This window comes from Cyanistes caeruleus, chromosome 25, assembly GCF_971803275.1.
Source record: "Cyanistes caeruleus chromosome 25, bCyaCae1.hap1.1, whole genome shotgun sequence".
Classification (NCBI taxonomy): Eukaryota; Metazoa; Chordata; class Aves; order Passeriformes; family Paridae; genus Cyanistes; species Cyanistes caeruleus.
The window spans coordinates 3,911,392-3,935,007 of record NC_141725.1 but is presented as its reverse complement, the minus strand read 5'-3'; the positions used below and the strand labels follow the sequence as shown (position 1 = coordinate 3,935,007).

General features: G+C 51.7%; 1 protein-coding gene across 2 annotated transcripts in view; it reads right to left on the bottom strand.

Moving 5' to 3' along the window:
- STK11 (serine/threonine kinase 11) overlaps positions 1-23,616 on the bottom strand; it is a 31,876-nt gene that overhangs the window by 1,452 nt on the left and 6,808 nt on the right. For both annotated transcript variants that reach the window (XM_086863120.1, XM_086863119.1), the window contains 7 exons: positions 20,430-20,519; positions 19,541-19,673; positions 18,934-19,070; positions 18,312-18,439; positions 11,577-11,634; positions 4,288-4,481; positions 480-699 (listed from right to left, as the gene is read on the bottom strand). In XM_086863120.1, the coding sequence (XP_086719246.1) occupies positions 491-699; positions 4,288-4,481; positions 11,577-11,634; positions 18,312-18,439; positions 18,934-19,070; positions 19,541-19,673; positions 20,430-20,519 (949 nt within the window). In that variant the 3' untranslated portion in view covers positions 480-490. The remainder of the gene's footprint in view (positions 1-479; positions 700-4,287; positions 4,482-11,576; positions 11,635-18,311; positions 18,440-18,933; positions 19,071-19,540; positions 19,674-20,429; positions 20,520-23,616) is intronic.

Genomic DNA, 23,616 nt, shown 5'->3' with positions numbered 1-23,616 from the left:
AGCTGGGGAGGAAGGAGCAGGAAGGAGGGGGGGGAAGCAGGGAGTGGGCTCAGCTTCCCCTGGAAGTGGCCTGGCCATGGGTGACAGGGCTATCTCCTGGGCCAGAGGCAGGTCCCATGGGAGCCTCTCTGGGGACACCCTGGAGCTCGGTATCCCTCTGTGCTCCCCAAATCCAATTTTGAGGCTGGGAGCAGGGCAGAGGGATGCTGGTGCCAGGGAATGGAGAGAGGGATCACTACAGCACATTTCAGACGACAGGGCAGAGCCAGGTGGGCACAGCAGGACATGGAGGGGGGGGTCTCCCCTGGGCTCTGCATCCCCCAGAGCATCCAGGCCTTGGGTACCAGGGACCCTGCAGAGGGATGCTCAGGACCCAGACTACAAAACACCCCTCAACTCCCTCCCCCTGCCCACGGCTGGGGCAGGCTCAGATGCATCCCCGCTCCCTCGGGCAGCCCCTGGCAGTGCCCCAGCAGTACCTGGGCAGAGCTCACTGCTGCTTGCAGGTGGAGAGCTTGCGGATCTTGCTGCTGGCGGAGCAGGCCTTGCGGGAGGGGTTGGAGGAGGCGCTGGCCCGGCGCTCGCCCTTGGCCCTGGTGCTCAGCTGCCCCGGCTCCGTCCCGTTCATGCACACGGCCTTGGGCAGCCCCTTGCCGCGGCTCTGCCCGTTCTGCCCGGCCTCCTCCTCAGGCACCTGTCCTGCAAGGGAACCGCCACAGTGAGGAGGTGGCAGCAGAACCTCAGGGAGCATCCCCGTCCCGGTGTCCAGGATGGATCCTGCTCCTGAGGGAAATCTGAACCTGTTCCTGCGCCTGCGAGGAGCACAGGGGAGGGATCCCCAACCCAGGATGTGCAAGGCTGGGAGCCTGAGACTGCACCTCCCTGCTCCCCTCGAGGTTTGGTCCCCAGCACACAGACACAGTGTCCCCTCCTCCCCAGACTGTGTGCCCTGCCCCAAACCTCAGGCAGCAGCCTGGATCCTCTGGGGAGCAGAGGGGCAGCGGTGGACGAGGTCATTCCCCTTCCTCCTGCCTTCTCTGCAGGTGCCAGCCCCAGGTACCAACTTTGGGGTACCCAGGGGCTGTGTGTGTTTGCAGAACGGGGCAGTGCAGTCTCTCCCGGCAGGGCTTCAGGTGTGTCACTGTCCCCTGAGGGAACACCCTGATGGGTGTCATCAGCCCCTCTCCCTCCTCAGCTCCCTGTGACTCAGCAGAGCAGCTGAAGAGCCACTTCCAGAGGCATCTCCTGTGCCACAGCCAGGCCTTGGGTCACATCCCCTCACTCGGGGAGTGACAGGGGGACGTGGCTGCATCCTGGGATGCTCCCACCGGGACACGGCGCAGCCCCCAGCCCAACACGAGGCTGAGGAGAGGCTTCTTCAGGCCCCTGGCTCCCCCCCACCGGATCCAGCCGAGGCAATTTCCTTCCAGCAGGAACGTCACGCTCCAGGGCCCTTCAGTTATGACTCAGAGGTTTGAGTGGAAGCAAAGGCTGTAAGACGATTATGTATAATTTTCTTTAAAGGATGCTCAATCCTTTCTCCGCCAAGGCCGGGCGGGACGTCAGCTCCGCTTGCGCCAGCATCACCCCACTGCTGGGGGGGACACACAGGGGTGGTGAGAGAGCTGCTTCTCCTCTGGGGGAGCACAGTGGGGGTCTCTCCTCAGACCCCTGTGCCTTGCCACATCATCCCTGGCCACTACCAGAGGTGGGGAGGGAGGGGTGGGTGCATCCTGGGTTACACGTGCAATCCATTCCCTCCTGGATCTCCCCCTGTATCCATCCCACTGGCTCCCAGCGTTGCCACAGCTCCCACTCACTGGCTTGTGGCTGCTTAGCTGAGCACTCCTGCCACGGGAACAGACAGGGAGTGACTGGCCACAGACAGCTCCTGGTTCTGGGCACCCACCCCAGAACTGTGGTGGCACTACAGAGCAGCACAGCTCCTGGCCCAGCTCACCACAAGGGCTGTAGTGATGGGGGTGCTCTGCCCCCCTCCAGGGCATGTGCCAGTGCCTCTGGCACTCTGGAAGTCACTGGCACAGCGGGAGGCTCAGGAGCACAAAACTCGTGGCCCTGCTATGGATTCCTCCAGTGCCTGACCCCTCCGGAGGGGGGATGGCTGCAAAGGGCTCAGGGGCCCAAGTTCTAGAAGAACACACTGTCCCCAGAGCCCCCAGGCATGGTGTTCCTTCGGGTCAGCCTGGCTGCAGCCCCCCAGAACTCCAGGGTTTTCCTCCCATCCCTCCATCCCACCGGCCCGACTGCAGAGCCTCAAACAACCCCATTCAGAGCAAAGCTGAGCACTTCTCCTTCCCCTCCCTCTGCTGAACTTGGGCCAAGTCAATTAACATTTCTGACTGGGGAGGGAAAAAAGAATCTATCCAAACAGCTCATTTGTCTTTTGTGTGACTCTTCTCTCCTCCCCTCCTTCCTTGCTTCAAAAGCACAGTCCCGGGAGTCTATTATGGATACCAAGGAGGGAGGTGAATCGTGAGCTAATTTTACCTCCTTCACCAATGACAGTTGCTGACGTTCAAATTAATGAAAATAAAAATTCAGCACGGGCTGAAGTCTTGGCAACTGCTGCCCCCGCGGAACCGCTGACCCAGCGCTGTGTCTGCCCGAGCAGCTCCTGCCCACCTCACCCTCACCACGAGCAGGGCTAAAAATAAAATAAATAAAGGGAGGGCTGAGAGAGGAACCAGGAACGTGGCTGCTCATCCCTGCTCATCTCTGCCACCCCTCACATTCTTAATGGCTCTGCATCCAGCTCATTCAGGCACCAAAAAAGGTTTTGAAATAACACCACAAAGAGCTTTTGAATCGCTGTTTGTCAGACTGAGCACACAGGCACCATGAGCAGCCAGGAATGCACCTTCCTGAGCACCAGGCTTGGCTCAGAAGATCCAGTCCTGGCTGTATTTTCCAGCCTCAGACTGAAAAACGCAGGAGCAGGTGCTGCAGGATGGGGCTGCAGCAGTGGAGGGGTTAATGTAGGACAGGAAAGAGCAGAGCTCAGCCTCTAGACCTGAGACAGCACAAAAGCAGCAGGACCAGCACATCCCTTTACTGCATGAAGAGTGGGGAGAGGATTCTGCCTCCAGGCCACAGCCTTCCTCTCCTCCATCCTCTCCCTGCACTTCCCTGGATGGGATGTTTAACACCGATTGAACCAGGGGCTTGGAACATTTACATCTCCCCACAGAGCTGCATGAATCTTTAAATAACCCTTTAAAAATGAAAGCACTTCCTCAAAGCCCCTTCTTCCTCTGAAGAACACAGGATTTAATGAGGTTTCCTCTTTCTCCCCCCCCCCCTCAAACCCAACACCCACCCCCACCCATGAGTCACTCACACTCCTGCTCTGGCTGCCCAGCAGAGCCACAGCTGAGCTGATCTCCCATGTACAAGGGGGCTTTTAATTTATATTTTAATATGGGATCGCTGCTAGAAATGCAGCACTGGGCAGGTTCAAAGGGATTGCTGCAGGAAGACTTTGGTGGAAAAATTCATATTTATTCCCTCTGCAGCTGCCCCCATCTCTGCAATGCCCCACAAACCCACTGAGGGTCTGTGCTGGGACCCTCCTCATCCTGCTCCTCCCACGAGCGTGTTCCCAGTGTTGAAGGGATTCCTGCCCACCACAAACACTGCACATCCCACCTCAGCAACCCCTCTCATCCTTTAGGCCTCTAATCCCTCTGAAACAGCACAAATTACATAGAGAACATGGGAGATCTTTCAGTAATCTGCCTGTCATCTGCCATGACAGCTCTGATTTGGGTTTAAACGCCACTGTTTGTGTGAGGAGGGTGAAATTCCTGGTGTCACTGCTTCCAGTGTGATTCTCAACCTCAGACACCTGCCTGCTTGGCTGGGATGGACATGGAGCTGAGGAAGGCAAGGGCCAGGCTGGGACCAGTCTCCCAACATGCAGGGAATCCCCCAGGTGTGCCACGTACCCTGGAGACAGAGTCACTTCAGAGCTCTGCTCACAAATAATTCATTCTCGCAAAACTGGTCCAAAGAATTAACTGTGCTGAACAGCAGAGTCCAGCAGCAGCTGCTCCTGGGAGAAGGGAAGAAGCTGGCACAGGGGTAAGACACCAGGAGGGGCATCCTGGTTGATCAAATCAAGGACTGAGGAATCTGGAGCACCATTCACACCATTCCACAACCAAGAATCTCCTCCTCTGCTGAAAGGATTATTCGGATCTTGAGGCCTTTCCTAAAAAAAAGCTTTAAACACAAAAAAAAAAAACCCCACCACCACTTCTCCCCTACCTGGTACTGTGAAGTCCTGAGTGTAGATGATATCATCTTCAATGTCATACAAGTCATCATCCTCTTCCTCATTGTAGCCATGCAGATCTTCCAGGTAAGGCACCGCCGTCATGCTCCTCCACCTGTCCTTTGTCTCGGGGCTGGGAGGGATGGGCACCAGCGCCTCTGCCTGAGCGTGTTTCTTCCTAAACCAGCTGCAGAGAGCCCGAGGGCAGAGCTGGGTCAGTGCACAAGGCATGCAGCAGGCCTCCAATGGGGATGGCCCCAGCCCACCCCAATATTCCGAGCTGAGAGCTCCACCCATGGCAGGTCAGGAGGAACTAAAAGGTCTGGCCAGGTGTCAGGATTGGAGTGTGCTGAAGGACACACTGGGAACAGGAAAGGAACAGAGGGACAGGCACAGAGGGCAGCTCAGGACCATTCTCTCCATCACCAACTCCAGCCCAAACTACCTGCAAGTCAAAACACATCAGCAGAGCTGCCAGAGCTCCTGAGTTTTATTATCCAAGCAAGCAGGACAGAAGGAACTTCCCCTGTCCTGAAGCTGAGGTTGATCCAGCCCAACAGACACAAGTTTGCAGGATCCCAGCCTGAGGAGAGGGGCAATTACTGCAGCAGTTTCCTCTAAAAGCCAGTTTGCACCAAGACCACAGCAGAAACGCTTCTACTTTATCTTTTTATCCCCCCCTGTCTCAAGGGACTCCTATCACCACCAAACCCCGTGCTGCCATCTGGCCAGGAAAGGATATCAGCTCCAAAAGCTGTTCTTAATCAGATCAGGAATCCAGCAAGCTGCTTCCCAGCAGCATCCCAGAGCCAGATGGGATAAACCTCTTAGTTTTTCATCGTACTCCCATAGCAGAGCTCTGACTCCAGACTGTCTGGGACATCTCCCAGTGCTGCATGTGGGCACCCAAAGTTTCCTGGAAGTGCTGCTTGAGCCTCCACACTCCCAGTGACCCCCTAAATAGGGGTGGGAACAGAGGTTTCTCCAAACCCAGGTACCTCTAACACACCTTTCCAGCCCACACAAGCCTGATGGGACACAAGTGCCTCCACCCTGCAGTTGGCACCCAGTAACTCCTGGCCTCCAACCACGGGGGAGGGCCTGAGCCAGCCCAAGAACTCTCACCAACCTGAGCCATCTGGTTTTTATCACCTCAGTTCCAAATTCCTTTCAGGAAGGAAGGCTGAAGGCACCTCCTGCGCAGAGCTGTAATTATCATTTTGTTCTAGTCTTACACTGCTTTGACAGTCGGCCTAAAAAAAAGTGGGATTCTAACAAAACTATCAGGAAAAGCGAGGAGTGAGCAGATAAACAAATGGAAATGCAGCTACTGGGACGAATCAGGCAGGATTCAAGGGAGGGGTGAACTCTCATCCAGAAAATGCTTCACCATCAGCATCTTTAAACTGTTTTCTCTGCAGCAATGGAGTTTTGGAGCTGGGCAGCCCCTTGTCTGCAGGGAGGAAGGTGTTGTTTGGGGAGAGGGACAGGAATTGCTGCAGATCTCAGCTGGCAGTTGTCACCTCTGCTCCCTGAAGGGGCACTACAGGAGTTAAGCAAAGCCCATCCCAGCTGCTGGACGGGCAGGAAGGGAGCAGGAGCAGAGTAATTGGTGGATTCTGGCTCCTCACAGATCCCAAGGATGGCTTCCTTGGATGGATCCTTGGTGACGTGCACGGCACACCGCTCTCCTAATCCGATCAATCCATTTCCCTTCCTTGGAGACTCTGCTCATGGAGGAAGCGACTGCCAAGACAGCAAATCCAGCCTGGGCTGATCCAGCCTGGCAGGATCAGCAGAACAGGGGCAGAGGAGCAGCTGGTTCTGCCAGGGGCACTGGGGCTTGAGGGATCCAAACTCCACACCAGAGACCTTGGGAGAAGGGAATATCCAGGACAAATGAGATCAGAGTGACTGCTGTTAAAAGGAGAATTTTAAAGGGAAAAAGCCTGGAAGTCTGTGGCAACTGGTGTTTTTATTTTGCTGTATTTCAGCTCTGCCTCACTCTTCCCTCCTGTCCTACTTACCAGGAGAGTAAAAATAGGTTTTTATTAGCAGCAGAAACCTGAATCACTGTACTCCAGTCATTATGCTTCCATCCTCCGGGAGGTGATTTCAAACACTTGCATATGCATATATGGTAATGAGGATAGAGAGTGAGAAGAGAAATCCATTGAAGTTCTAAGAAAAATCAAAGACCTCTTGGAAGGAGCCTCGAGCAATTCTGTACAGAATAGTGGAGTATTTCCTGGCAAGGATTTTCCAGCAGGGACAGATATTCCGCTTTCTGTGCTGGTGCTGGAGGTTGTCACTGAAGATTTGCTCTTCAGCTGAGGACCACTGGCTCTTGGAACACCCTCAGCTGCCTCAGGAAGCCATTGCCTGAGCCAGAAAGCAGCACGGCCTGGTCAATGTTGGCCAGGAAATAAAGCCCCTCCTTGACCCTGCCCTCACCACCGCCCAAAACATGGGCTTGGTGTGAGCCCTGCTGATGAGTGCCCTGTTCCACCAGTTTTTCCCAGTTTCAGGGATGTTTCCTGAGCCAACTGGACTGGCAGACACACAGTTACCTGGTGCTTGTGGCAGCTGCTTTAGCCCTGAGGGCGAAGAAAACATTCTGGATATCTCAGAAGCGCCCCTTGTGCAGAACATCCCTCTGCAAGAGGCAGATTCCTCTCTGGTCTCTGTTTCAAAGGGCTGGGAGTAGCTTAAAATGCTTCAGAGTGAAGGCAGAAGTAGTAAAGGATTATTTCTTCCTATTCCACAAGCTCACTGAGGCGCCTGCAAAGCTCAGAACCCCCGGCCAGCAGCGGCACAAGCGTTAATTGTGATCCTGCCAGGCAGAAGTGGTGCCCAGACGGCTGCTGTCAGCCACAGGGAGATAAGACAGCAAGGGTCAAGGACTGAAGGGAAAAGAGGAATGTGGGTTGCCCAGTGCTTAATGAGCCCAGTGCTTGATTTGCAGCTCCCAAGCTCAGATCTCCCATCACAAGTCCTCCCTCTGCTCTTTTCAAGTCCTGGTATAAGCAAGGTTAAAATAAGAATCTTGTAAGCACAGCTGCAGCTTTCCAACACTCCCAGCTATTCACTTCCCATTTGGGTCACAAACATTGCAGTTGGCTTGGTTTGCACAGGGATGGTTTTCTCTGAGAGCAGATGCCAAGCTGCAGATCCCTGCCCTGCCAGCCAGGGTCAGGACGAGCGATTCTCCACCTCCTGTGATGCCATGTAAGGGCCTCCAGCTCCCTGGAAGGTCACTGTCACCACAAGCAGCAATGAACAAGGTTCCAGTTTAGCTCAGCTCCCTCACAGGCAATCGTGGAAGGCACAAAATGTCCCAGGGAAAGGCAACACACGCCAGCAATGTCCCTGCAATCATTGCTCCAGCTCTTGTTGGATCAAGAGATGTCCGAGCTCTTCAGTCAGGTTCAGAACAAACACAAGTGTGACACCAGCAGTTTCTCCCAGCTGCTGGTAGGACCACTAAAAGTGGCAGGGATGGCTCAGACTCCTACAAGGAGTTCTGGAGATTCAGTCCTTTAACACACCACATTACAAAACTGATTTGCAGAATGTGGGTAAGAGAAGGAAAGATCTCTTCCATGTGCTGCCAGAGGGTTGAGAAGATTGAGCCAGGTGCCTCAGGAAGGAAGAGGAATGCTTCTTTATGTCCTGCTGAGGGGAAATCACTGCCTGGCATTACAGAGAAGGGATGGAGAAAGCCCACAAGTGTACAGGCAACAGCAGAGGCTCAGAGAAGCCCCCCTCCCTCCCTCAAAGGCAGCCCAGGAGCACAGCCAGCCCCTGAAAAGGAGCCCTGAGCAGCACCACACAGATTTCCAAGGGGTTTGGTACCCAGCTTTGAACAGCACAGCATGCCAGAGCCACACTCCAAACACCACAGGTGCTGGGGAAGGCAGCACAGCAGCTCCAGGAGGGCAGGAGGAGACCCCAGCCCTGCAGGTTAATTTGCACCTCCACTAATAAAAGGTGGAAGTGCCTCCCCTCTTGTGCTATGAACTCCTGCAATCGGATCTGCGCCTGAACAAATTAAGTGTGACACTTGTGGAGAGGGAAGGGAAGATGGTTGCCTTGGAAACAAGGGACAGAGGTAGAATTCTGCATCCACTTCATCACTTTAAGTGCTGCAGCAGGTCAGTGAATTAGTAACAAAACGCAATGTGTGAGCAGGAAGCCCTTCAGCAAAAGCACAGGGCAGAGGGGAGGTGGTGGATAATCCATAGGGAGGAGGTTGCAACTCCCTGGCTCTTGGCAGCTTTTCTTCCCTGCCCTACAATCCCCATCCCAGGAGCACCAAATATTCACAGAACTGAGCTACCAGCACTGGTTTCTCACTGAACATCATCCCACTCGGATCCTTCAAGGGAAAGCAGGTTTTCAGGCTCTTCCACTGCTATTCAGGGGTTGACTTCTAGCAGTTCCTAAGCTCTGAGATGACAGGCTGGGAGAAGTTAAACTCGTTTCAATTTCCAGCTCCAGGTCTGCTCTGCACAGACTGGGTTGAACAGAGCAGCATTTTGCTTTGTCCCACTCCAGTAAAAGTCCAGAGACAGGAGTTTGATGCAGTTCAGCTGCAGGAGTGAGGAGGGAGGAAGGCAGCTGGCAGGGATGAAACTCAGCAGACTCTTCCTCCAGCATTCCTCGGCTGCTGCAGGCCAAAAGCATTTGGAATAGCTGACAGGAATAATGGGAGGAATGGCTGGATTACCATTGCTGGGCTGCCTGGATGCCTTCCCTGCCTTCCTGCAGCTCTGGAATAGCACTCTGTGCTCCCTTGATGCTGTCTCTGTGCCCCTGAACCACTGATTTTATCCCTGATCCCACTGCAAGTGCCTGCAAGCTTCATGGAAGGTGAAGTGGGGAAGGATGGACCCTGAGCCCCAACTCTGTGGCTGCAGGACACTCGCCCTGTGACGCTTCCCTTGGGATCACCCCTCCCACAGGGCAGGGCAACACTGTCCCCACCATCCTGACACGAGCCTGGTCCAGCAGCCTGAGTGCAAAACTGCTGCCTGGGGGCTGCTCCTGCTGATTTCAGAGCACTTTGATGATCCTGACTGTCCATATGAGTGAGTCCCTGGGAACAGCAGCTCAAAGACATAAAAGGAGACTTCCAGCAGCATGGAAAGGCACGGGGTGATTCTGGTTTGAGACGGGATCCATCCCAGCAGGGCAGCCTGGGGAAGTTGCTTGATGTTTCTCTGATTTAGTTCCTGCCTTTAGCACATGCTTTTGGGATGAGGAGTACAGAGAAACCCACAATCATTAATGATTTACTCCCCCCCAACACATGAAATTTAAGGGTTCTAGAAATCAAACCTCTTCTTACTAAAGTGCTTTCCCAAACCCCCTCTGCCAATACCCGAATGGCTGCCTGCTGTCCTGACGGCTGTGTTCCATTTACACAGAAAAAAACAGGGTCAGGTTAAGCATCAGGGCTAAGCTTCTATTTAAAGAAAAGGCAGGAGAACCAAGCTCTGGATTCTTTAGCACAAAAAGAAGCTGGACAGACACATCCAAGGCCCAGGCCGCAAGCTCTGCTGTGCTTGATGTAATTACTAGATGCCACAGCAGGAGGAAGGAGGCAATTACTAATAGGGGAGAAAAGCCTGTTAAGAAGCACTGGCTAAGCTCACACAAAACTAATAAGAGCCTAAGCCTTGGAAATGCTCCTGGGTTTGCAGGTAGAGCCTTTCCTCAGCCCCTCTCGGCGCTGTGGGATGAAAAGCCTTGGCACAGCAGCTGAGGAGCTCGGTGGCTGCCCCGTGCCAGAGGCGTGCTCCAGTTTCTCTGGATTTCTAACTACAGGCGGCGTCTCTGGAGACCCCTCTGTGCTTCCAGCTGGGCAACGCTGACACAAAAAATCACTGCCACGTGGGAAGAGGGTAAAACGGAGTATCTGGGGTTGGGGAACCAGCTCCATCACCCAGCAGTGACCCATGAGGGCCCAGGGCAGTTCCTGAGCTCAGGGGTGGCCACTGCAGCCACAAGGAGGGAAGTGCTTTTAGTGCTTTTCTTAACACCTACAGATGACTCCATAGACTTAATTCCTGCTTCCTTGCAGTGCTTCCTGACAAAGCTGATCCCCTCTGGTCATGGCCACTGGTACTGGGAGGCACGTGCAGGGAAAGGCAGCCTCGAATGGAAGACGCCTGCACCCGTCAGCACCCAGAGCCCCTGAAACAACCCAGGCACAGGGCTTGGCTACTACAAAAGAGTCATCCTTATAATTAATTAATCGCCTGGGCAGCTCCATCAACCCTGCCCCTCCAGCCCTGCTTGGACTCTGGTCCCTCCAATCCCTGCTGGAGCTGGTCCCATCCGCTCTCTGTGGAACCCCAATGCACTTCAGGCCTCTCAGGTTCTGCTGTGGCTCCTTGGGCACCTCCCAGGGACCCCCACCTGCTTTGGCTTTTGACCTGCTTTTTTGGAGCTGTTCCTGCAGCGTGGACTGGGCTCAGCACCACCCTGGATCACATCCTTGCTTTTACAGCTCCCAGAAGGATCTGGGCAGGCTCACAGGACGAGCAGCTGCAGTCCAGAGGCAGCTCTGTCTGTCCTCAGAAGCACTTCCCATTCCAAGAGGAGATAAGCTAATGCAGCCTCCGCAGTGAAGCAGCCTCATGATGCTTTTTGTTCTTGTACTTTTATCCGCCCAGGAAATCTCTGCTCGGAGCCAGCGTGTTCAAACAGATCCTTAAAAAAACCCTCAGTGATAACGGGGCATTTCCCCCCCTGACTATGGCACGGAAAATGGGGGAGGATATGGGGGAGGGAGGACTGTGATATTAAAGAGAAAGAAAAAAAAAATAAATTTCCTATTGTCCTGGAATGCTTTTCCACATACTGACTCCATATGGAGCAAATACCAGGGGATATTTCTGTCCCCAGACTGGCCAGAACTAACACACGTTGCTGAACAGTCCTACTTCAATAAAACAGCCTTCAGGACCTCCTGTTCTGCTCCATTAGTACTTGCTGGCCTCTGGAAAAAATTATCCAGAACCCTTAATTATCCAGAAGCAGGCACGCCACAAACAGACTTCCAACATATTCCTTATTTACTGGTTAGCAATTCCAGTGCTTCACCGGATGCTCTAATAGGAGGAAAAAAAGCCAAGTGGAGGTTGCCAGAGCCCCAGCAGAGCTGGAGGAAGGAGATCTAGTGACTTCCATGTGTCTGCTGTCAAAAGGAAACAGAAGGTGAGAGCAGGAGCACAGGTACAGGAGGAGCAGGAAGAGAAGGACTGGTAACACTCACTTGTGCTGCCTTATCTGCTGTATTGAGAACCTCTTGGCTGGGTCGTATTCAAGCATTCCTGAAAAGAAGGAAAAAAGTCCAGGTGTGATCACAGACACTCAGCTGAGTCAAAGGCAGGAAGCACAAAGCTCTGCCCTTCCCTCCCCCTCCCTCCTCGACAGCCATGCTGTGTCCAGTCCTGGCAGCTCCAGGCAGGATTTGCTCCATTGGCCACGGGAAACTCAGCATAAAATCCCAATCCCATTGTTGACCTGTTCCAGTCTGTTCCTCAGCTTCCCACCAGCAAGGCAGGTACAACCCTTCCCTCCCTCCCAGTGCAGAGACTGAGGCTTGTCCAGCCCTCAATCACAGCTCCAAGAAAGTCTCCAAGATTTAGCATTTCAGAGCTAATTCCATTAAACCTCCTCCATGGAAGAGCCAAAGCCTCAGGCACAGTGTGGGACCACTTGCTCAGTGCCCCAGATCCTCTGGTCTAGTGGAATTCTAGAATTCTATTCTGAGGTGCATCCAAGGAGAACAAAACAAAACAAAACAAAAAAAAATCATCCTGCTGCCCATCCCTGTGCCCTGGCCAGGACCTGGATTTCTGGGATCATCTGCTGAGGTAGCTGGGGTGGGTGGCAAGCAGAGTGGGGAGAGGAAAAGCAGCTCATCCCTATTCTCTTTGGGAAAGAGGGAGGAGGATTCCTTAAACAGCCTCCTGGGATGCCCACTCTGCTCCACTGCCTTTCAGAAGCTTCACAGCTCAACAGAAGGAGCAAATTTTGCCATATTCTTCAGAAATGAGCCAATGGAACCCTGAGAGTTACATCCAGCAGCATCCAAAAGATTCTCCAATGAAGGTTCCAGGAATTTATTCACCTAATGAACATTAACAAAGCCTGGCTGAACACTACAAGGAATTTTGCTTTTACTGGATGATCCCCTGTTGCTCCTGCACTGTCAAGTCTTGCACAGGTTGCACGAAGAATGAGGGTTTGGAGATGGGTTGGAAAAGGAGGAACCCATCTCCAGCAACCAGAAAATTCTGGAAAGCAGCACTCATTGTCAAACAGGAATTGAGAGAATCAGGACAGGAGCAAACAGTGCAGAGTGCTGGGGAGAGCCAGGACAAGGACACACTGAGAACGCATCTGAGTGGACACTTGAGAAGTGAGGGATGGAAAGACACATCCTAGTGCAAGCAGGAAGCTGTAAGGGCCTTGCAGGTGAGATCCTACAATTCAAAGGTCACCAAAGAGATAAATCACCACAGCACATGTGATACCAAAAACTGCTCCAGAACATCTGCCCTGTCAGTCTGTTCATATCACATCAGATCAGGACATGGGCAAAGAGCGGGGATAAGACAGTACAGTGGGGAAAAATGTAAAGTTATTTTGCAGCCAGAACCCAAAATACACTTTGCCCTGGCAATTTGGGAAGGTTTATCCATGCTGGTGACAGCATTAAGAGCTTTAAGGCGGACGGGGTCACTACTGACCCACATGACATCACAAGAAGTAGGTTAAAGCAATCCAGGAAGAGCTCTCCAGGTCACAGGTCAGGTTCCTGGCTCAGGAACTCGAGGCACTGGAGTCCTCAGAGTTTTAGATTGTTTGGACTTGGTTTTGAAGGTCTTTGAGGATGGAAACTCTACAAACCACCCCCCCCCCACCACTGCAACATATTCCAGAGCTCAACCCTAGCAGCAAAGGAGTTTTCTCACGTTCAGATGGAATTTCTCCTCACCTTACAGAAAAAGAAATAAGTTCAGAGGAAAAAAAAAAATAAAATCCCACACCTAATTAAAGAACCTATTAATAAGATGATCAGACAGTTTCACAGCTGAGCTGCCCAAATGAGTTGACTCTTTTTTTTTTCTTTTTAAGAAATAGGGCTGCAAAGAGCTCTCACATGAAGTTTAGGGGACAAAAGCAAATACTGGGTTCTCTTATTAGTGTAGTCAGAAACAAGGAAGTCAGGACACCACCCACTCCCCACACTGATTTATTTAAAAACCACACTTGAAGGTGTTTTTGAAATTTAAGGCATTTACCAGATGAAACCAGTACAAGCAGGAGGAGAAGTTTAAGGTAAATGATTAAAAGAGGCCCAAGAACAGTAGTCACAAACAACCATGGCACAGGGAGCTGTTGCTCTCAAGCCATTAAAAAGGCAGAATGAGAATAATGGAGGGAAAGGAATTTTTACCTCAATGAAAAATGACCGCATTTGGGGCAACATTTGAAAGAAAACGGAAAGTGCCCTTGCTGAAAATGTACATTCATTGCATTCAGCTCTGAGTCACTCGTGGCAGCTCCGTGGCTCGAGCCCTGCACTGAAGAGAGGCTTCAGCAAGACAAAACATCATGTTCTATTCACCAGGCAAGTCATCCCGGAGCGTCTGCCCGCAGCAGCCGCCGCTTGCGGCCATTTAGGGTAAAGACTTCCCTGGAGTTTATCTGCGAGCAGGGATGGGAGAGGCTGTGCCAGGGAACGCTTCAGGAGGCCCAACCCCAACCTCTGCTCCCTGGTATTCCCAGAGGATTTGCTGTGCCCTTACAGGGGTGTCACAGAATCACTGAGTCAAACATCCAGGTGTTCCTTGGAGATGGGGGCTCCAAACCTCACTGGGGCAACCCTTTCCAATGACTGACAAATCTTTCCATGAGGAAATTATTCCTAAAATATGAAGTCCTCTCATTGAGAATTATCAGGTATTAAATTGATAAGAACAGACTCCACACCGTTGTGGCCAGACAGGGGTATCGTGTCCTCTGCAGCACATCAACAGCTTCAAAACCCTTTCAAATCACATCAAGTGACAACCCAGAAACTGGAGATCATGGATCTGCCCTGAGCCCACACACTCAGTGATCCTGGACTGGCACAGCTCCAGGGCAGAATTCCTGGAGTTCAGAACACAGGACAGTCTCAGGTGTGGGCCTGGAGAAGCAGGAAGAAATCCAACAGCAAGGTTAATGAACTCAACCTGGATTCCACTTCAGTCTCCAACTTGGATCAACATTTAACAACCACTGTAAAAGCAGTGTGAGGCCAGTCTGTAAATGAGGCAGGACCTTCTCCCTCTGCCTGCACTCAGCTGGCTGTTCTGGCCACAAACTCCCTCTGCAGGCAAATCTCGAGCCCGTGATCCAGGACAGGCCTCTGGATGTGGCAGTCCTTGGGGACTCCTGCCACAGCAGAATTAAAGCATCCCCCTGTCACCAGGACACAGCCTCTCACTGTCCCAGCAAGGAAAGGTCATGGAAGTGAGAAAACAAACTGCTGAGGATCCAACCACCATGTCCCAGGTCACAGGGCTTGGAAATCAATCCAGATGCTGATTAATGCAGAGCTGCAGCCTCAGAGCTTCCTCTTCCAGTAAAACTCTATTAGAGCAGGAGGAGGAAAGCTGACTTTGTGCATTTTTCTGGTCCAGAAGCAAAGTGCACAAGAGTTGATAAGACATGGGCAAATGCTGCCAGAAGAACCTTAAGGTTATTTATAAACTCTTCCACTCTGACACATCTCTCCTGACTGCACACACAAAACAGCACCAGCCCTTCTTTCCATCCCTGAAGAGTATAAATAAAGCTTCATCCCTGATTAGGGAGACAAAATGAGGAGCAGCATCCCAACTAATCTGGAGGATATACTGTCATGCGAGTCTCTTTACAAGCCAAATACCACTGAAGCTTTAAGTCCTCTAAACTCTGCTGTTCTGGAAAAGGGGAACAAAGATAAGAACAAGCTCAAGGGGAAAAAAAAGTAAAGGCACACTACAGAAGTACTCAACAGAAGAACAAGAAATCTTTACAAAGTGTGTTTGTGTTTGCTTCACAGCTCGGCTGTGGGGCCTGTGGTCAGCACAGCCTTGGCAGACAGAGGAAATGAGCACTTTGCTGCACTGAATTCTGTCTCACTCAAACCCAGACCAGGCGCTCACAGCCCTGTGAGGGCTTTTAGAGCCTTTCAAAGCAACACAAAGATGAGACAAAACCGCCAGAGCGACAGAGCTGAGCTGGGGGTGTCTGTGCTGCTCACACAAACACAGCCATTGACAGTATCCACAGGCCGTGGATTCAGCTCCAGCCTGCTGCAGGAGGAGTGGGCACCGACCAGGAAATGCAGATGTTCGGGAGGAACAGCAGGAACTAAATAAAGGATCCAGGTTTGTCACCATAGCTACGTGGTGCCACCACTGCACGGCTCAGCCCTGGGCCTCAGCAGATGCTGGGGAGCTGCTCAGGCCTCCAGAGCAGGCAGAGCTGGGGCAATCCCACCCCAAAATTTATCAGCCTCGAGGCCACCTGGCATGCTGACCACTGGAAAATGTGTCTTACACCAAGCAAGTGGAATATCAGAAGGTTTTGCCAGCTTTTGCAATGTAGCAGCTTGTACACAGCAAAATGAGGGGTGGGAGACTGATCTCAGGTGGGAGAGAACACAGGAAAAGGGATCCTTAGGGCTTCCCACTTTCCTGAAGGAAAGGGGTGTAGCCACCTCCTCCCAGACAAGCTCCTCTCCTCACCAAACCCACTCAACTCCCACCTCTATGGTGCACAAGCACAGAAGGGATGCAGACAGACAAACTGACAGCAGTGAGGATGCAAGAAGAGACTCAGGCTGTAAGAGATGGACAAAGGGCTCCAGATTCAAGGCTCCTCCATGTAAAATCAGGCAGAGGGAAGAGCAGGTAATTCTGGCTCCAGATCTCATGCAGGGGTGGGAAGAGAACTAGGAGGGGATTTATTGTGCTAATGAAGCACAAGATTTTAAGCTGTCAATATCCTCAGCACAGGAAAAGAGAAAACTGCCACGCTCCTTTTCCCTGGGGGAAGCACTAAGTGCAGCTGAGAGGCTGATCACAAACCTCCAAGAAGCTCTGCTGGATGCTTTAGGAGAGCTGCTGCCGGACCAACAGGACTGCGGGATTTGCTCCATTTGGGCAATTCCCAGCTCATTAAAAAGCCACATTTGGAGTCAGCAGTCAGAAGCCAAATGCCACACGGAGCTCAGGCCACTGTTCCCCGGGGCTGGCAGGTACAATGTGAAGCACATCAGACCATGAGCAGCCGTCGTGTCGGGCTCAGCGGAGCAGCCGGATCCCGGCTGTGCCGAGCGCCATTGGAAGCGCTGCCTTATGTAACGCCTTCGGAAAGCTGCTAAAGCTGGCTAATGCTTTTGGAAACACATGGAAATAACTGATTTCATCATTGGCATGGGGCCAGGGAAGCTAAAATAGCCTCTGAGGGGGGCTGCGGGGGTCTGGCAGCTCCTTGGTGCCGAGGGGCCGGGGGAGCCCCGGCGGCGGCAGCGGAAGAACTCGGACTGACAGCACCACCTGCCGCCGGCACGGCCGGCACGGAGCCAGGAGCTGGGGCCCTGCACTGAGCCTGGAGCTGTGTCCCTGCACAGAGCCCAGAGCTGTGTCCCTGAACCAAGCCTGGAGCTGTGTCTCTGCACAGAGCCCAGAGCTGTGTCCCTGCACAGAGCCCAGAGCTGTGTCCCTGCACAGAGCCCAGAGCTGTGTCCCTGCACCGAGACTGTGTCCCTGAACCAAGCCTGGAGCTGTGTCTCTGCACAGAGCCAGGAGCTGTGTCCCTGCACGGAGCCAGGAGCTGTGTCCCTGCACCAAGGTTGTGTCCCTGAACCAAGCCCAGAGCCCTGTCCCTGCACCAAGGCCGTGTCCCTGCCCTGAGCCAGGAGCTGTGTCCCTGAACCAAGCCCAGAGCTGTGTCCCTGCCCTGAGCCAGGAGCTGTGTCCCTGCACCAGGAGCATGGGGCCTGCAGAGCTGACACGCTGCCAGCAGGGAGGAACTCGGTGCCCCCAGCCCCTCACCAACCCCACAGAGCACAAGAAGCAGGAAAACCAATGTGAAACAAGACAAACATCCCACATTTAGGGGCTGATTCCCCACAAAGAGCTGAAGGAAAGGATGAGCCAAGGGCTGAGGAGCATGGCTGCATCTGACTCTTCTGCTGCTGAGGAGGCACTGGGAATGCTGGTCAGGCTCTCCCACAGGCTGGAATCACATCCCAGCTCCTGCCAAAGGGGCTCACCATGCTGCTGGTTGCCCACAGCACAACTGCTGTCCTGCCTGACCACTCAGCTTGCACAGGTAGAGACTGCTCTGCACTGAACCTCAAACTGCTGCAATAAATGACGGGAGTAAAATAAATCAAAACACCCCACAACTTTTTCCCCAGAAAGTGCCACTCCTGGTTCTATCCCAGGTCTGCTGTGCAACTGAGCACCTGTCACTGCTCCAATATCATGCAGCTCTGAAATTGTGGGGGAGAAGGAGACAAATGGGACTTAGACAAGTAAGTCCAGAGCAGAGGTTGATGAGGGGGACGGCAGACCCTGAGTACTCAGTGTGTGACATTAGGGAAAGCCTGGACACAGCATCTGAGTGCTCTCACTGCCCAAACATGCATCAATGCTATTATGCCATCTTAAATTTAACCTCTTGTGGGCTTTGTCTTTAGATGTAAAGGTTTCTCAGAGCACAGGAAACAATGCAAGAACCAACTCTATACAGGAGTGGCTGCGAGTTGTGCAGGGGGTTAGAGGATTTCAGGAAAACACCAGTGCTGAAGATGTGGCAGAGTCCTGTAAGGCTGCAAGTATAACCTCCCTGACTAACAGGATCCCATATCCTCACAGGACACTTGGAAGGAAGCTCTGGCACTGTGCAAGCTGAGGAGTTGTATCTATAAGTGTTACCCTTTTGTAACCAGACTCACCTCTCAATAAGTCTGAGAGTGGAGGACCACAATCCTCTGGAATTGTGTAGTCGCCTTTCCCGATGTTTTCAAATAATTTATAGATATTATCCCCTTCAAAAGGGTACAGACCCGTTGTGATGTTGTATCTGTGAAGGCAGAAGGAGAAGCAGGATGAGAAGCAGCACACAGATACTCAGTTCTTACCCGACCATGTAAGCCAAAAGTAGTCAAGAGGAAACCAAGAGGAGTATTTGGCAATATGTGCAAAACCTCTTTAAGCTTAGCCTGCCTTCATCACAGCTTTTCATTCACAGGGGTCAAAACCACCAGGACATCTCCCTGACACTGTGGGACAGCAAAAACTTAAAAATAAATACTGGAGATACTTGTGGTTTCTGTTACTGCCCTGGCTGTGCCTCTGGGGGCTGAGCAACAGCTGCAGAGTCACTTGTGGAGAGCAAAGATCCCCTTGTGCAGAATTACAGGTACTTTGGGGAGCATAAACCCACCCACAGAGTGAGCAGCAGCCCTCCTCAGCTCCCCCCACCACACAAGAGCAGCGATGACAGAGCTGGGCCAGGACTGAGCTATCTGAGGGTATCATTAGTTAGGAAGTTCCTGGGGGCTCCTGGGCACTCACAGCGTCACCCCCGCAGACCAGATGTCGACTTTAAAGCCTGAAAAGGTGTCAAGGCCATTGGCAATTTCTGGGGGCTGGAATGCTGGCGACCCTTGGCTCGTCCTGCACGTGTCATCCTCTGCAAATGGATGCAATGCCTGTGGCAGGAGAGAACAAACAGTGTCAGGCTTCCAAGGAAAACAAAGTGTGACTCCTGGAAAAGTTCCACCTGGGAAACAAAAGGGGAAAACTCCTCTACTGAACATTTACAGATGATGAGATCATGCCACCACAGCTGCCACATGCCATAGTGATAAGTTTCCCATCTCTCATACCTAAGACAGCCTCCATATAAAATGAAGGATAAGGTTATGTAGCTTATCCTCATTTCCCCCCACTTTTGGGCTCGTCCAAGATTGACATCTTTCTTCTCTGTGCTTCCTGAGCAGAGGTTTCATGCTGTTACCAAAAGAAGTGCTTTGCCAATTGCAATAAATATTCAGAGTCGCTCAGAGCACTCTGCAAGTGTGACAGGACAAAAACCTAAATGCACAATAAATCAATGACACCACAGAGGTGACCTCAATCTACAATGTCCCATTCTGACTTTGCTGTGCTTCTCACATACCTCTGCTACGCCTAAATCGGATATTTTTAGTGTCCCATTGGTTGTTAGCAGGAGGTTCCCCGGTTTTATATCCTTGTGGACAATCCCTTGGCTGTGCAAGTATTCTAAGCCATCTATAAGCTGACAAAAGTACCTGCAGAGAGAGGTAGAGGGGAAAAAAAATCAAACACTTTTAGCCAGTAGAAAGGAGCTTTTTGCTGCACTCAGAGACTCTGGGCCATCATCGTAACCCACACACAGCTTGGCAGTTGTAGAGGCAAGTGTGTCATCTCATAATACCCAGAAATAATATTAATGTGCCTGAATTTCACTTAGGCTGTCTGTAACCTCAGAGATCTTTTAAAATAAAATGAAAATATGACCACAAAATTATGTAGTTGCCACAGATTTGCTGCTCTGCCCTGATTTGATCCTGCCAATGTATTTGTATCTATTGCCAGAATTTTCAGGTTTCTTTCCCTGAGGAGTGAAAGGGGCTCCAGTTTATCCCAGCTAACTACCCCAGCTACCAGATCATGCTGGATATTGCCAATCCCTAATCCATCCCATTAAAATATTTCCTGATGCTGAATTGTGGCTTGACCTCAGTTAGTAAGGAGATTCCCCCCTCACAACTCTTGGCAAGGCAGGAGCACAGGGACTCGAGGGGGGCTGTTGGGCAGCTCAGGAAGTAAAATAAAAATAACAGAAAAATCAACAGAAGGGTGGTTTTCCTTCCAGAATCTAAGGGCAATCCCTGCTGGCCACTTCAAGAGCTTTTCACTTTTTTGTATGGGTGTAAAACATGAAATTATTGCACAAAGGCAGGTTTGCCTTCAAACACAGCCTGAGCAGAGCAGAACATGCTCTCCACTCCAGAGAACACAGTGGGGAGAGGAACAAAACTTACCCGTGAGCCTGAAACACTGGAAACCTCTTTTCTGGCACACTGTCCAGCATTTCCTGCATCCCACACACACAGTACTCCATCACCATATACGTGAGGGCAGAGTTAAGGAAGCTCCAGGGTTAACAATCCTCAGTGTTAAACATTCCTCAGATGGGCAGCAGCCCTGTCCCAGAGGGAATGGCTGCACTCCTCAGGTACTGAGGGATGCTCCTCCAGCTCCCACAGGACAGGAAAGCACCTACAGGAAAATCCTTCTGCCAAATGAGCATCTGCAGCTCTGTGACCAGACCTGGAACAGGATGGGAACTCCACAGATGGGAAGCTGGAGATCTCACAGGCATGACAGAGAACAGGGAGATACCCTGAAGTGGGCACAGAAAGTTGGAACTGCTTGGCAGAAGAGCTGCAGCCCGTTCCCCCAGCGCTCTGGGTGTCACATGAGGTGACACTGAGCTCCCCAAACCTTCCCCAAAGTTGGTTATTCTTCATTCCCCATCCCAAACACCCAGCTGTGTGTTCTGTGGAACAGCTGCTGCTTACCCCCAGCTCCACAGGAGTATTCCAGTAGCAGGAAAAAGGATCCTTGGAGAGTTGGGAAGCTTTTTGAAACCACACAGATAAAAGCTTTAGCCAAGAGCTGGTGGCACTCTGCAGCATTTGTTCCCTTGTAGCATATTCCAGTTTTTAGCTCTGTAAGCTTTAATGTTGGGGCCAAAAATGGGAACCAGTCTGCCTGATGCTGTGACTGCCTGCTTCCTCCTCTCCCTGGGTTTTTGAAGGCAAAGTCTGGCTTGGAGGGGTCTGGGAGAACAGACCCTGGGACACTGGGGAGTGTCCTGACAGAGTAGAGGCTGTCAGGGCTCCCCTGCAATCCTGAGCATGGTCAGTTATTCCTCCAGGCAGGTGCCTTCCTAACCTGAACCCAAAATAAGTTACTTTTTCCCCAAGAAGCCACCTGAGGTAGAAGAGGCAGAAGGAAGACTCCTGCCCTGTGTGGGATCTGGGCTGAAGACTCTGCTGCCCCTTTCCATGTTCCACCTACCAGCTCCAAACACTGAAAACTCATTAAATTCCTGCTCCCTTCCCCATGAGATGCTCTTCAGAGAGACCCTAAAATACTCTAAATAAAATACCCCAGATATACCCTAAACAAGATTTTATGACGGGCACAAAGACACTCGGTAAATCCATAAAAGGAAGAACAGAAGAAAGAGCTCCCAAAATTCATTCCTACCCTTTCTTACTCTGGAAGAAATCTCTGAACTACTTCTATCAGAGTGATGTGGAAGACATCAACTCTCCCACTGTCAGGAGAATAACAGTGATGGGAGATAATCCAGACCAGCTCCTGGGGAGCAAAGAGGCTCAAGGACAGCCTGCCTGGGTGTCATTAACAGCCAGGCTGCTCCTCACCCCTCCCTGGTCACTGATCCACTTCAGGTTGATCAACCAGATTAGAGAACAGCCTTCCAGGCTGGAGCAGATCTATTACAGGTGCCCCAAGCTCTCAGTTCTCTTCCTCAAGGGGTTCTGCTCCCACGCTCAGCTGTACACACTGGTAACAGGATCCCTGGGATGCTGCTCATGGAACTGGGTTCATTTTCTGCCTGGATGAGCTCTCCATTCACCACCAGCTCTGCACTCCCAGACACAGCAGGCCAGCAAACAGCCCTTCAATACTAAAAGCTGTTGATATTTTTAATCCAGTCACCATAGCTTTCCCTTTCCCACAGAAAATCACTGAAGGTTTTCATTAGGTGAGTTGCTACAAGAAAGATGGAGAGGGATTTTTTACAAGAGCATGCAGTGACAGGACAAGTGGAAATTGCTTCACACTGACACAGAGGGGTTTAGATGGGAGATCAGGAAAAAAAAATCTTCCCTGTGAGGATGGTGAGAGCCTAGCACAGGTTTCCCTGAGAAGCTGTGGCTGCCCTTGGATGCCTGGAAGTGTCCAAGGCCAGGCTGGATGGAGCTTGGAGTAACCTGGGATAGTGGGAGGTGTCCCTGCCCATGGCAGGGGGTGGAACGGGATGACCTTTAATGTCCTTTTAACCCAAGCCATTCTATGACTCTATGACAAACAGCTCAAGGTTGCACTGCAATTAGAACACTCAGGTGGGAACAGAATCCTTCTTTCCACGGCCCAAATTTCCAATCCCACAACACTTGGTCTGGAAATGAAAATTTTTTATTTTTTTATCACCAAGGGGGACGTTGACATCTCTCCCTAAACCCCAACTCTGCCTCCTGCAAGGAACCAACACAGCCCTGTGCATGACTAAAGCCCTGCCCCCAGGGCAGCCTCAGGGAAACAGTCCCTTTTCTGCTGGATCCGTTCCCAAACCTGTTCCCAGCGTGGCTGCTCAAGGTCTGCTCTGTCACAGCCCAGGACATGCAGCACAGGCAGCGCCAGCCAGGAGCTGGGAAAGGGTTTGAACAAAATCATGGATGAATTCCCTGCTCCCAGTTCCAAATTCCAGAATCAGCACAGGGAGGAACAAACTTTGTGAGAGTGTAGGAGCAGATAAAGATAAAAATAACAAAGTCAACCTGGCCTTGCAGGGGAAAAGCACTGAAAACCAGCTCTGGACCAACACTGCTCAGAAAGGAGCATCCTTGGAGAGATCCAATTTCCCAGCGATGGTTTTGGGTTGTCATCACCTGGTACCGACACACGATGTCTCTCTCGGGCTCCTTTTCCCCGTGCTGCCTCCTCCCTTCTACCTAATTAAACAGGATCTCTCTATCAGTAATTGACTTGCAGTCCCCTCGCTCTGTCGAGGCCACAGCACAAGCAGAAGTTGTCACACTGCTGTATCTTAATGATCTGGTGGCAGAGTGTTTGATCTAATTAACGCACACAATTAAATTACTCCTTTTCTGGAGTACTGTAATAAGAAGACAGTAGTTAGAAAACACTGTCAAAAATAAAAGCATCCGTTTATAGCACATGCTACAAGGGATCAGCTCCAGGAACTTCCACACTGCTTCCAGGAAAAGTGCTCTCAGTGTGGCAGAGTCACACAAAATCCAGCAAACTGAGGATAAAATTGCCTTGATCAGTGCCTGTGTGAATTTGTGTTTGTGTGGAAAGTCTGCCAGGTGGCCGGGATGGTTAACAGCAGTGAAAGCAATTTAGCTGCAAAAATTGAAGCCTAAGAAACATCCAAAAGGGCCTTCCCAA